Source organism: Pinus tabuliformis, chromosome Q (assembly GCF_031772625.1).
Source record: "Pinus tabuliformis cultivar Carrire ecotype Pingquan chromosome Q, CPIR1, whole genome shotgun sequence".
NCBI classification, from domain to species: Eukaryota; Viridiplantae; Streptophyta; class Pinopsida; order Pinales; family Pinaceae; genus Pinus; species Pinus tabuliformis.
The window spans coordinates 351,044,515-351,059,269 of NC_142296.1; the positions used below are offsets into that span (position 1 = coordinate 351,044,515).

A 14,755-nucleotide genomic window follows, 5' to 3' on the forward strand; every position below is an offset into this window, starting at 1 on the left:
TTGTCCATGTTAATACTCATAACGTTATATCATTCTAAGAAAGTTATAAATTTTGTTGATCTTGATCTTTAATGGTTATTACTATTACAATAAATTTGTTTGCGTTGGAATAATATGTTATGTTCTAGATGATAAATGGTAGAAAAATATTTTCAAATTTTAGTGTAAACACATCCTTTAGTGAACATTGCTTTAATATATACTCGTCATGTAACTCAATTTGAGAAAAAAAATAAACCAACAAAGAAGGAATTGCAATATGTAATTTTAAACTTAACATCTACTCATAACTTTATTTCACCTTACCATGTATTTTATTAAAGTTTGTACTATACTCATTTTAGTGTCACACTTCTGAATATCATGTTCATTGTGATAAATCTGTCCTACAACCATGATTATCTGTGTTTTACCTAAATTTAAAAAAATTAATTAAAAATCCAATAAAACAATGACATTATTTATGTGACCAAGTATTATTCATAAATATTAATAAATTATGTCTAATTTATGATTATCTAGTTACAACTTTTATTAATATATTAATTATTATAAACTATATTAAATATTACCTTTTAAATTAAATTCTCATCTATCCTTTTTGCAAGCGATACGCTCATCTGATATTTGGTTTTCAATTTAACCTTTACGCAACAAAGAAAAACTCGCCTAGATTTATTTGACTTCTAACCTCTTAAAACCCACTTGATCATTAATAATACTTCAAAACATTTTTACTCTCATCCCATATTCTCTCGTATTTATCTCATATTTTTTGCTAACACAATTAAGTTAAGGTGTTTTAAAGCAAATTTTCTCCCATAAGGAGACACTTGCGTACATTCATCTGACCAAGAGAGATAAAAATTAATTGTGAACATTTCATAGAAATGAATATTACTAATCTTCGTTAATATTTAATTTTACTAATTCTCCAAATCGAGATATTAACAATCAGAACATAGATTAATGCACAATCCACTGTAGATTTTGTCAAGTAAGACGAATAATTGCGAGTACCATGAAGTGACAATAACTATCTCAAATCAAATGAGATTTGTAATACAGAATACTACCACGATAAAGCATTTGGAACGCAATCAATAACAATGTCACGCATATGGAGAATCAATAACATTGGAACACAAAGTCATGAACTTATTCCTCACGGAAATGACTCCCATGGCAATCCCCTAACGTCTTCGATCTTTCTCTTTTCGAGCGTCGAAATAAACGGCAGCAACAGGCAATCCAAGCCCGTTAGTATCAGCGAAATCTCTGGTGCAGAAGTTTAGGCGCGATGCAGGAGGGACAAGCACAGTTTGTCGTGCTGCTTGTTTGAACAGAGCAAATGCATACCTGTGGACCCCAATCACAGGATTCGGAACCTCATAACTCACCAGCTCTCTTCCTGGACACGTCAACAAAAGCCTTTAAAGGAATAAATTCGTATGAGATAGTTCAAAAAAGACGGTGTAGATTCAACGATTACGTCAGATAATTTATGGAACAAAACTAAGCTCTAATAATTTGACATTGACGGTTATTCATGGCTAGTAATTTCCATATAATGCATTTTACATGGATTCACAATAAAACATTCGACGATTTGGGATTCACAATATAAAAGTAAACAAGTTTAATCTAATACTGCTTCATTTCCTACCGAAAGATGCCTCTGTCGTAGCAGGGATGTCCGTAACGATCCTGCATATGATGTAAGTTTCAATGTTAACTGAATGTTTAGACTCTACAAACGCAAACACTGCGCATATAGGATGTTAGTTCTGATCTCTAAACGTTTATAAAAAATATGCTCGGTATCAGAAAGTATGAAGAATTACCAATGTAAATATTCGCGTTGGATCGGATTGGAAGGATTAGGTGCATCCGGATCTGTCATAATCTGAAACCACACAGTTAGCCAAAAAATAATCCTATCATTTAAGAAATGCAACTCCCTGATCCTCAGCAGCATTTAGAGCGTTATCATTTACTCATGATGTATCTTTCGTAGTAAGGAATTAAGAAAATTGTACACCACATCATGCCAGGGAATAGAATAGACGAAGAGAATGGAAGGGCATACCAGAGTGAAAAACGTTCGCATATCTGAGCCTCCAACCTCCACACGCGGGGTGCACACAGTGGCCGAAGGCATCAATTCGTGTCCATTTCTGACCTGGTTTGGTCCATAACTCACTACCAGTTTAACGCTGGGAGTGAACATGTCGACGACATCCCCTATAATTTTGGCGACCCTTAATGGTTCTGTAAGTCGAATTGCCATTTTTAAGGTCAAATCAAACGCAGGCACCGGATCCCTTTGGAAAGTCCTCTCTGCGCTCCGTTGTCAATTACATTTCATATAACAATATATAGATAGAGTGAAAGAGATTGAATAAATCGGAAGTCTCTTGCCAGCACATAAAATAAGATTGCAGTAAATTTAAATGCACAAGAACACCGTGGAGTCCATTTTCTTTATTGTGATTTTTGTGGTTATCTAGCGATGTGCCTCACATTCACATTTTGTATGGTTGTCCAATTTAGGGTTAGGGTTTAATATCATGTATATTTTTGTTTAAAATTCTACTAAATGACAAGAGTTTATTTAATTTAAAAATATATATAAATAAAATATTAAAAGAGTTAGCAAAACAAAGGAAATTTTAAAAATATTAAAATTAATTTTGATCAATTTGATAATAATTTAAGAAAAGTAATAATTAATTTATTAAAAATTAGAAACCAAATAAGAAAAGTAATAATTAATTTATTAAAAATTAGAAACCAAATAGAGTGACACAACATTTTTATATGAAAATATAATTTTATAAATGTTAAAATTTGATTTTATAAATGAATTTAATAGTTTTTTTTGAGTGGGTAAAGTCATACTAACTAAATAAGAGTTGATTGGGACTATTCTTGTTATAACCTCAAGGCATATAAAAATATATGTTTTTATTGGGGACCTGCAATAAATATCTTGCAGCGGGGCATGTAATAGATATGTGATAGATCTTTGGAGGCAGGGCATGCAATAGATATCTGGTGGCCAGGCGTAAACAACATTATTAAGAATGTCAACAATTGATCACTATGACTATAAGGTATACAAATTCTATCTCAATAATCTCAATGTAATTTATTTAAACAACTCTTACTAATCTCGAAACATATAAAAAAAATAATTAGCAACTATGTACACACAATATGACGAGAAATATCCCAATATATCACTATAAGCTTGGACTCATACCAATATCATTATAACGTCAGAAAATGCATATTCTACATTACCATATCTAAATCAATTTAAGAATTATTTGTACACACAATATGACGAGAAGTATCCCAATTTATCACTATAAGCTTGGACTCATACCAATATCATTATAACGTCAGAAAATGCATATTCTACATTACCATATCTAAATCAACTTAAAAATTATTTCAAAAAATCAATATGGTAAGAAATGAAATAACTTATAAACAATTTTCATAAATAAAATAAATTTTATGTTTATTACATTATAGATCTCTCTAACCTGTAAAAATAAAATTATATATATATAAACGAGGCGGAGGAGTTGCTCACGAAGTTATGGAAATTATGGTTATATTTAGAGAAAATCCGGAAAGATTTTTGTAAATCCAAATTATAGTTGTTAAACTTCAAAATTTTAGGTGTCCTAGACGTTTTTGATGGTGCTGAATCCATTTTCACCATCAAAAACACGATTCAAACACTGTAGAGTTTTTTTGGCCAGATTCCAGCCACTTTTGGCCGTCCGGGCAATTCTTCCACCTTGTTAGACGACTCCATACTAAAATACACCATCAAAAACACGATTCAAACACTGTAGAGTTTTTTTGCCCAGATTCCAGCCACTTTTGACCATCTAGGCAATTCTTCCACCTTGTTAGACGACTCCATGCTAAAATATTTGTAACTGTAAAAATTAGAATATATCATTCCATTCTAAATCGCAAGTATAAAATATTCCATTTTATTTTCTGGGGCAATCTCTGTTACTTCATTTCGTGGAACTTCAACAGATACGTGAGTTGACTACACAAATATTGTATCTCTTGAAAGTATGAAACTAGGGCCTCCAAAATACACGCGTAAAATATGCGAGCTTTCGTGATACGTGAGTTGACTACACAAATAATTTACCTCTTGAAACTAGGGCCACCAAAATACACACGTAAAATCTGCGTCTGAGGTGGTCGGATTCAGCTAGCAATTTGTCAGGATTCGACCTACGAGAGATTATTCGGAAAAAAAAAACTGAAAATGATTTAATATTTAATAAAGAAACGGAGATCATGGTTGACGTCATGGAAGGAGTTAAGTGGCCCACGGAATATAAATGTTTTCAAGGGCTATCCTAGGCAAATATGATATTTTTTGAGAAACAGTATTGGATGGTTATGGTGTTAGGAAACTAATAGTAGCTCATAAGATGTAAAATACTTTTGTTGAAAACTTGTTAATTGAAAACCTCTGCTTAGCTTAACTTACGGCAACCGACGACAAACAAAGTTTAAAATATTAAAAAAAAAATATTAGCTAAATTTACATTTTTCCCACGGCAAGTAAGCACATGTTTAAATTTCGATACAAAACGATTCTTGCTGCTGAGATGGGCCTACTATTTCCCAGAATATGGTAGCAGTCTTAGCCAAGACTGAAGAGAAATCGTAAATATCGTTGGCAACTATCTAAAAGGTGTTCTGTTTCTTCTAAACTTTTTCTAGTCTCAGGGTATCGGGACTTACCGAATTCGTTTTCGTTCGAATTTGGTCTCCATGAGATTACAGGGATTACCTTCTCGAGGGTTCTCCATGAGATTTTGTAGAATTAATTAATTATTCTTGTATCAGTGTATTGGGATTACCGAATTTGTTTCCGTTGTAACTTGGTCTCTTGACTGATGATGGGATTACTTTATGGAGGATTGTTGATGAGATATTTTCGGTGAATTATTTAATTGTTATAGATATTGATATAATATGGAAAAAGTGAATATAGTTTCGTATATTATAAGAGAATCGGAAAGAAGAAAAGAAAAGGAAAAAAATATCAAATACCATTTAAAATATATAAATATAAATATATATATATATATATATATATATATATATTAAAAAGAAAATTGATTGATAAATATGAATATATATAAATAATATAATATAAAGAAGATTTGAACCAAGACTATATAAAATTATTTTAAAATAACTAAATTTATAAAAAGTAGAAAAGATTAATCTTAACTATCGTTGGATCGTTGGAAAGATGGGGATGTCTACTAGGCCTCTGAAGCTTCATGTCTGCAAACAATATTATCTAAGACCACTTAAAACTCAATTTTCCACATCTACTCCAGAAGCTCAACGTGAGGTCCAAAAAGGTGGTAGAAACATGAAAATTGGCTAGTTTTTTTACTTTTTCTCCCAAACTATGAGCTGAAGTGAAAAATAAAGTTGATATCTGTGATGTAGGGACCAAGATATTTCCATACATGTAAGCCATTTTTCATTTGGAGGCCCTAATAAAAAGCGCAGTGTGGCCATGCTGCACTTTGGGAGCGTCAAATTTCTGGGTTTTCTGCAAAACTAGGGCTCAACGATGCAGGGATATCTCTCTAAGAAAAAAACCTTTTACAAAACTCGAAAAGGCTTTTGTAGATAATTTTGTTGTAAAGAGCAACCTCTCTCAGTTTTCAAAAATACTTTCCCATTTGTTCAAAATCCTAGTTTTACGTTGGTCATTAAAAACGCAATGAAAAATTGCAGAAGTTAAGCATCTAGTTTGGAGAGTGATTTGAAGGCCTTCTTGGATGAGTTAGAATCTTCAAAAGGTATGGTTGGATATATTATTATGTCTAATACATAATATAGTCATCAATAACTACAAACACCTTCTCCAAACCCCTAAAAAACTTTCTTGAAGTCAAGTTGTCCAGAGTGCAACAACTCTCCTGTAGCAACTATGTTTTGGGCATTACTCTCAAATCATAACACCTCTGCATAAAATGAAGGAGGTTTTTTTTATTTTGGTTTATGATTGAAAAAAAATTCTTTCACTTTTGTAAAATTCATCTTCATTACTTCATAAACAGATTTTGAAGTAAGATTGTTCCTATGTGTAGCAAATGACCTTTTGATAAATGGTGAAACATTGATTTCCTGCATATGATATTGCTCATATGTGGAGATAGGTCCTCCCTTATTATATTTCTTCTTACCACTCCATGGTGTTGGTTTGAATGATAGAAAACCTAGCTTGAGAGGAGGGAAGGGAAGGATGGGAATGGGAAAACAGGGAGAAAAAAGGGATGTTAGTTTAGGTAAGAGAATAAACGAGATAGGGATTAGGGAAATTTGTGAGAAAATTCTTGGGGGTAGGGATAGATGTTAGGGACATTGGGGAAGTCTAATTTCTTGAAATGGATGAGGGGAAGTGGGGAAAAATCCCAAAACACAGTCCTAACCGAGAATTTGGCAAAAGCGCAATGTGGGCTAGGGTTTTAGGGAAAAATAATTGAAATGAGGAAGATGAATGTGGGAAATGGATGGGGGAGGTGTACGAAGTATAAAAAAGGGTTTCAAAATATGAAAACCATGGTATTTCTCACTAAAATGAAGAAAACACCAATCTAATCCAAAAGCACAGCGAAAAACCCTAGGAGAGGAATTTCACCACTTGCTGAAGAAAATTCACTAAATGAGAGCTAATGAGAGGTTATACTTACTTGTTGATAGTGTCTTGAACCTGTAGAATTCTGGTTGAACCCTATCTTTTCTCCTTTGGCCTCCAAAAAAAAAAAACACAACGAAGTAGTAGAAGCGTGAAGTGCCAAGGAAAAAACACAATGTGCTAGTTGTTTACGGCTTGAGCATGGAAATGTGAAGTCTTTGAATGCTAAAAATATGTTGAATGGTAGATGAGAGATCTAGGAAGACATAATGAGGCCTTTGAATGCTTTGTATGGTCTTTCATAACTTAAAAAGTCATTTTTTTCTTTGGTGGTGGAATGACATCATCATGTATTTTTGACAAATAATGAGATGAGGTAGTGTACTACAACTTCGTAACTTTCTTAGGAAAAGTTACATATTTATTAAGAGTGAAATTTACTTTTTGGAATATTTTGAACACTTTCCATAATTACCAACTCCCAGGATGACTCTGGTGGTGACATGACTCCTAAATGACAATGACGATATGACCTAATAATGACACCAACTGAATACCTAAAACCATGATTAAGGACCTTTGAAACCTTGCAGTGATATGATGAACTTCAATGATGACCAAGACACTCTTTTGGTGACCTATCACAAGGAGTGATGACAAGACCATGACAACATTTTATGACCATGAGCATGGAGGGAGTAGTAATAAGACCAAGACACTAACCAATGATCAAATTTTATTTGAAAATTTATTAGAAAATATAACAATTTGACCTAATGACCCTATAAACCACATGGTAAGTGTACATTTGATCACTAATGACTCATAGACACTAACAACTCTCATCATGGATTGTAGGGTGAGCCTCTAGGATCAATGAACATATAATATAAACAATACACCATTAAATGTTAGTATACAATTGGAGAAAGGTCAACTTAAATAAGGTATAATAATAACTATTTGAATTTATTTTTTATAAGATTGTATCATATGTATCAATTACATTATCATTTTAAGTTATTTCTACACAACATAACTAATGTTAATTAGAGAATGACTTATGCAAAGTTATGATGATGGAATCATCTTGTGTGAAGTAGGTGTACATGTGCCATTGTATTTGTTTTCTCAAAGGTTAAGGTTAATAAGGAGTTAGTGGACTTTACGAAGTTGGTAGAATTACTAGGATGAGAATATATGGATCTAGTGTCAATGGGAGAGATTTCCATCACTATAAGCATGTAGTAAACTATAGCTATAATGTGTAAATCAATGTAATACGTAATTTCCACAAAGGGTTTAATTAGTCCAACTATGGTATAGGACCTCATTTATGTAATATTAGAATATGTGTGTGATCATTTTTTTATTTTTGTAGGACTCATTTGGCGGGCCTAGTATAAATACTCTAAATATTATTTGATATCCTAAATATTATTTTTCTATAAGATTTTTTGTCTCCTTTTTTATTTATACCCCTACTATATTCCCTTCTTATAGTATTTACTTCTCACCTAATAATCCTCATCATTCTTCTAGCTATATGTTTCCTTAAACACTATCATGGTTTCATTGGATTAATATATGCGTACACTTGATTGAACTTCCTCCTCCCACTATCTTCTCAAATCCCAATCACCATCTCCATAAATAAATTAAAATAACACCCCACTCTGTTTTCCAAAGAAAAAAATTGTAACTATATCTTCTAGAACAAAAGAGTTCATTCTAGAATTGTTGGAAGCACTATCCCAAATGAAAATATAGTTAAAAAAATTACATGGTGTAAAAAAAATGATTTCCATAATAGCTCTTGTACCATCATGATGATAGCAAAAAAGCCAATTGTAAACATGAGGGCCATCATAGCATAGGCCTAGCTCATGTTACATTAGAATACAAAACTAAATCCATAGTTGGAAAACATGTATTATAACCGCATAATTCTATATTAGTATAATGCAATCCATTTCATAGTAATGTCTATTGGAAAATTTTACTATTATGATAAATTAAAGTTTTCTATTTTGTTTGTTTAAAATACGTTTCAACATTCATTTTTCCAAAAATCATTAGCTCAATCTTTGTAGGATAAAATTCTTTTACTTAAAATATTTAGGAAATTTTAGGGTGATAGAATTGCATTTCAATCCTCAACACTTAATCGTCAAACCATGGATTCGTAAGATTTGAGGCATATCACAGTCAATTCCAAGTAAATCTGTCAAATTTTGCAAACCTATCTCTACACCAAACAATCAACCTTCCATGTTTTGAAAAGAAATGAAAACCCCTTACTCATATTCATGTAGTAACTTGCATAGCAGCACCAAGATCACTCTGGATGTTGACCTCCTTTCTAACCACAAGTTGAGACTTCAAACTAAAGAAATATTCTCAAAAGCAAACACATTTTTCAAATGACTCGAAAACATGCTCACAAAATCCACACAAATCGTAAAAAAATTCTTGTACTAAGCAGATTTTAAGTCAATCCTATTCTTGTACTCTTTCGAATCATAAAACTTCCACATGCCATGTAAAACAAAATGCAAGTTCTATGGTGTTGTCCACAATGCATATAAACCCAAGAAACCTTGCTCAACTCAAAATCATTCAATCTTTTGAGTGAACTATTAGGAAAACCATTTGAACTTCAACTGAATATTAACAACCAAATTCAATGCTTAGAATGATAAAAACCAACAGTAAAATCCCTTCAATAAATCTTCACTCCTGTGCATACAATGTCACAAGAAAATCATTCTCATTCTCATATTGACCAAACAAGCTTAGTCAAATAAATACTTTGTTTTATCTATTATGCATTCCAAAAATAGAATCTCAATGTATAAGCATTAATACCAACATCTTGACCTTATGGTTGAAAAGAGATTTTATATGTAACTTAAATTCAAGAGTCAAGAGTGATACAAAGAAACTCTATTCTTGCACTTAGAGACTATGTGACAAGCAAATCCACTAACGTGACTCTTTTAGGATTGAAGCGCTTTTAAAACATTTCCATGAAACAAAAAGACAGATCAATCTTGATCTCTTGCAAATATAAATGAAAATATTAATGTATTGATCTTGCTAAAATTTTACCACAACCCTAGGTCAGAGCTAACAAAGTATACCTGTCACAAGCTTATAACAATAGTTTATTTGACCAAAACGCATAACATATTGAAGAGATCTAATCCAATGTTTTCATAGAATAGTCAACATGCACAAGCATGACTCAAAGCTTTAAATAATTAGGGTTTCTTAACGGTAACTCTTGGTTTTTGAACTCCTTTAGGTATTGAAAATATTATTGCAAAAGAAATAATGGAAACCTAATCATCCAATGTTTGAATCCATGTTATAAACAATCTTCAAATGTAGTTCAAAACATAACAATATAAATCATTCGAACACTATAGAAAGTCCTTGTAGATTAATACTACTTATCTAATATTCTAACAAAAAAGACTTGAATCTACTCTACTAATCAACAAAAAGAATTAATCGATTGATAGATCACGAAGCATACAAGTGAAAGAATTCAATCAATAGATTACACAATGATTTCCTAGGGAAATGCACAACAAAAACATATTGGGTGTGGAGCCTGATTATCTTCCTGATTCAGAGGTCTTTGTTTCAGCCAGATGTATACCATAGGAAGGTTGTACACCCATCCACGTAGGGGTTCGGGGGTAACGCCACCGAAGCTAAAATTATATGTAAATTTTCCTTATAAAATATTGTAATTTCGTAGTCAATCTGAGCCATACAATAGGCACATGATCTAACGGTAGAAGTTATGTTTCATTTAGGTTTTGTTTCCCTAGAAGGAAACCCCTCCATATATATGAGGGAATTGTATTAGGGTTGTGTATGTGTGTATTATGAGAAAGAAAGAGAGAGTAGATTGTGCAAGAGTGAAGAGGAAATTAGAGTGGATCTGTTTTAAGTTGTATCTCTTCATTTGGATGGATAATATAAAAGGAAATATTGGTTGTTTCTCCATGGACATAGCCCAAATTGGATGAACCATGTATGTCTATGTCTCTCTTGTTTTATGCATTTTCTGTATTTGTGTTTCTGAAATATTTTTTGTGTTCCATTTTTATGTAATATATAATTTTCCAACAACTAGTATCAAAGCCGAAGATATATTTTGTTGCTAAACTCACAGGAGAAAATGGTTCCTGGTTCAACTAGGAGCAATGACAGAAGATGGTAGCTTTAGGGTTGAAAAAAATAACGGCCAAAACTGTCAGTTGTGGAAGATGCAGATGGAAGATTATTTGTATCATAAATATATATACCTTCCATTGAGAAGAAAAACAAAGAGGCGAATGAGTATGATGGACACAGAATGGGAGATTCTCCACAGAAAGGAACTTGGAACAATATGATTGTGCCTGGTGGTGTCGGTAGCCTTTAATATTTCAAAAGAAATGAAAATAGAGGGTTTAATGATGGCATTGGCCAAATTATATGAAAAAACCTCGACCTCCAAGAAGATTTCCGAAGGTGGATCTATTGCTAATCATTTAAAGGAATTTAATACCGTTACCGGTCAGTTAAGTTCTGTAGGTGAAAATTTTGATGATGAAGTTAGGGCTATGTTATTTCTGTGCTCACTTCCAGGAAGTTGGAATGTTTAGGTATGGTGATTAGAAAATCTATCTTTGGATCTAGTACTTTAAATTTTAATGATGTTGTCGGTGACATTCTTAGCGAGGAAATGCAACAGAAAATATTCAGTCAGACTAGGGGAAGAAAAAATGGAAAGAGGAAAGAGCCCAGGATATCACAGTAAGTCAAGGAAAGGCATATCCAAGTCCATATCGGGGATATTGTGCTGGAAATGCAGGAAGAAAGGACACTTGAAGAAATATTGTAAGTCTCGGAAGGGAAAACAAGGAGACGCATAGCAAGAAAACAATCATGAAGCGAATTTGACAGGTGATGTGTCACAAGATGATTCTATTATTTCATTAGAAAATATTATTGATTCCTGGGTGGTAGATTGAGATGCCTCATTCCATGCAACACCCCATAGGAAACATTTTTATAGTTATGTTCAAGGAGATTTTGGACAGGTTCATTTGGGTGATGATAAACCCTATAAAATAATTGGAATGTGTTAAGTTTTCGTAAAGCAATAGAATAGAAACCAATGGTTATTAAAGGAGGTAAGACATGTCCCAAATCTGAAGAAAAATATAAATTTAAAAGGGAAATTGGGAGGTAAAGGTTGTGTAACTACTTTTACAGATAAAACTTGGAAGGCCACTAAAGTAGCCCTGGTACTAGCAAAAGGCGAAAAGGTTGGTACATTGTATTTTCTAATTTTGTTAATGGTTTAACCACAAAAGGAGAAGATAAAACATTGTGGCGTCATAGGCTCAGGCATATGAGTTAGAAGGCGATGGAGATTCTTCACTCAAGAAATTTGTTTCTAGGCATGAAGCACGTTGATTTGGATTTCTGTGAGAATTGTTTTTATGGAAAATAGAAGAGAGTGAGTTTTCTTAGAGCTGGGAAAGAAAAGAAGAGTGAAAAATTAGAGCTTGTGCATCAAGATGTATGGGGACCTGTTGTTATAGACATTTTTGGGCACTGCAACCGCAATCATAAATTTCCATAAACCAAGTGCTCCTAAGTCCCTAAAAGTGTTGTTCCAACCCCTAAAAGAACAATGTCAACTGATTACAGCATCTCCCAGAAGTTCTCCATGAAAAACTACTCAGAACTGCTCAAACCTGGACCATCTCACCTGCTGCATGGTCAAAGTGCGCTGCATCCCACCTAAATGCACATGGGAAGTGCGATGCATACTGAAAATCCCTTCTATGGGGTGCGATGGGCGAGAGTGGACAAATGGTAGGGTCAATCTGTGAGGTGGAGGATCATGGAATCTTCCAGAAACTTCTCCTGTGACACTTGCCTCTTTGCATTCGCCCAGGGATGAGTAAGAGATCATCAATCTCCAAGTGGAATCAAGAACTATCAGAGAGAGGACACTAATCAAATCTCAACAGCTAACTCACCCCCCTTGCAAATATCTATATATGGATCCCTCATCCCAGAGATCCAGAGGCTGGAATTTTGTATCTTGTAAGGAAGTGTTGTTGGTTTCTTGGTGTAACAGCATAGTGTTGGGTGATCTAAGCTTTTCATGAGGTGAAGAAGGGTTTTCTTGCTGAGAGGATGACACTGGGTCAGAACAATTGGTTGTAATCCTCTTTGCTATTCTTGATTATTAATAAAGCTATTCAAGTTTCCCTCCACATTCTTTTATGATTGACGATATATGCATTTGTGTGGTCAATATATATCTGGTCCTATATTGTTTATGTTAGTAGATCTATGTTCTTGGATAGTGTTATGTTGCTTCGATTCTACAGGTGCTCTTTGAAGTTGGGTAGAAGAGGAAGCGAGTGGAAAAGATCTATCAGAAGGGAGAGGAATCAAGTAAGGAGTCAAGCGCAAGATAGAGGTTGGTCTCCTTTGTTCCCCTCTTATCTACTTCTCATAAAGGAAAACGAAAGTGGTTTTAGTTTTTTTGTTTCTAAGGTAGCTACCAGCCTTAGTGGGACTAGCAGCTCTGCATAGACACTAGATTTCCTGATAACAAAATGGCGACTCCACTGGGGAGCGAATAGATTGTTTGTTTGTCTATATTTGTTTGCTTTATAAACTTACAGACGGAACTTGAAGTCAAGCCAGCTAGCCTTCGAATTGCATTTGCTATTCCAGTGCAAAGTAGATCAATGCTGCTTCAGTCTATCTCCGGGTTTTGTTTATGAACTGAAAAATCGATTTACAAGCTCTCTAATTGCCCTTGTGGTGGCTCTAGTAACCTCCTTAGATCTACCCCTTTGATTTATTTATTGATTTCCACTTGCTCGGCCAAAATCCATGAACTGTGCTGCAAACTGTGATCAAGAACTGGATCAAAAGTCTTGCACTGTACCATCGCACCCTCTCTTCAAGGATCCCAGTATGCATCGTACTTCCCATGTGCTGTAGGTGGGATGCATACTGGAATCCCTGTATAACAGGTACGCTGATCAGAAAGGGCTAATTTTGCCTTCAGACTTTGGTTTTTTCACTCTTTTTAGCTCTATTCAGGAGTTTTGCTATCTGTAGTCAGTATACCTCTGTTGAAAACCCATTTCCTTGCCATTATTAAGCCTCCATTGTGCAAAGAACTGTAGATGTTTTTATGTAATGTGATCCATTTCTAGTTCTCTTTTACAAAGAAGTAGCGTAGTTGAACTGTCGTTTCTTGATTTGGAAGTGTCGCAAGTGTCGTTTTCAGCCATAGAAGAGAATCCGATTGTTCTTGATAGTCGATTACACTGTTACTCTTGTATTTGATTTCAATTAGTAGTTTTTCAAGTGTCGAAAGCAAATTTTCAATTCCAAATAACAAAGTATCATCATTGTCTTCATTTTGTCTTGGGAAAGAAACTTGTTAGTAATGTCGCTTTGAAAAATAATTCAGATTTGCGCTTAGCTTCCTTTTTATCATTCACACATTAAGAAGGCTGAAAACAAATACATGCATGTGCATTTGCATTTAGACTGTTTGTTGGTTTGATTTAGGACGGTGCATATAGTGTGTGCTCTCTGCTCTATGTTGAAAGAATATCGCCTCTCTTTCCTCAGTAGCTAGGATTTTCATTGCAAAAAGAAGATTAAACGATTTTTTATCATCTTAGATTGCATTTTAGGAAATTGTATATCTACATCACTGTTGTTGGGAAAAGTATCCATTCAGAATGCCCCTATCCCACTCTAAGGTGTGATAGTGCCTTAGCAACAAACAAGGAAAACTACTTGAGTATTCTTCTTTATGAAATGTAAACGAAGAGGAAGGATGTAACTAACCTGTGTCTTTCGCTAGTTTGTTGATCCAATCGCTCCTCTCTTCACTAGCTCCCGGCTCCCTGCTCCCTTACCGGCCCAGCTTCACCGAATTCCTGCAAGATCACAGAAGAGAGAAACTACACGAAGATATAGATTTACATTCAT

The 14,755-nt window shown here is 33.9% G+C and overlaps 1 protein-coding gene across 1 annotated transcript; it reads right to left on the minus strand.

Annotated features, from left to right (window-relative positions):
* Positions 1-1,193: 1,193 nt before the first annotated feature.
* Positions 1,194-2,290, minus strand: LOC149219624 (CEN-like protein 1). Its single transcript, XM_089382634.1, has 4 exons — positions 2,090-2,290; positions 1,845-1,906; positions 1,667-1,707; positions 1,194-1,411 (listed from the first exon to the last, which is right to left on the minus strand). The coding sequence occupies exons 1-4, from the start codon at positions 2,288-2,290 to the stop codon at positions 1,194-1,196; spliced, it is 522 nt and encodes a 173-aa protein (XP_089238760.1).
* Between the last annotated feature and the right edge of the window lie 12,465 nt (positions 2,291-14,755).

What these genes read in the sequence shown, in the direction of transcription:
- LOC149219624 (XM_089382634.1), bottom strand. Translation starts at nt 2,290, where the DNA reads ATGGCAATTCGACTTACAGAACCATTAAGGGTCGCCAAAATTATAGGG. An exon ending in TGCGAACGTTTTTCACTCTG is followed by an intron (nt 1,907 to 2,089) that starts GTATGCCCTTCC and finishes GTGTGGTTTCAG; the next exon opens with ATTATGACAGATCCGGATGC. An exon ending in CAACGCGAATATTTACATTG is followed by an intron (nt 1,708 to 1,844) that starts GTAATTCTTCAT and finishes CATCATATGCAG; the next exon opens with GATCGTTACGGACATCCCTG.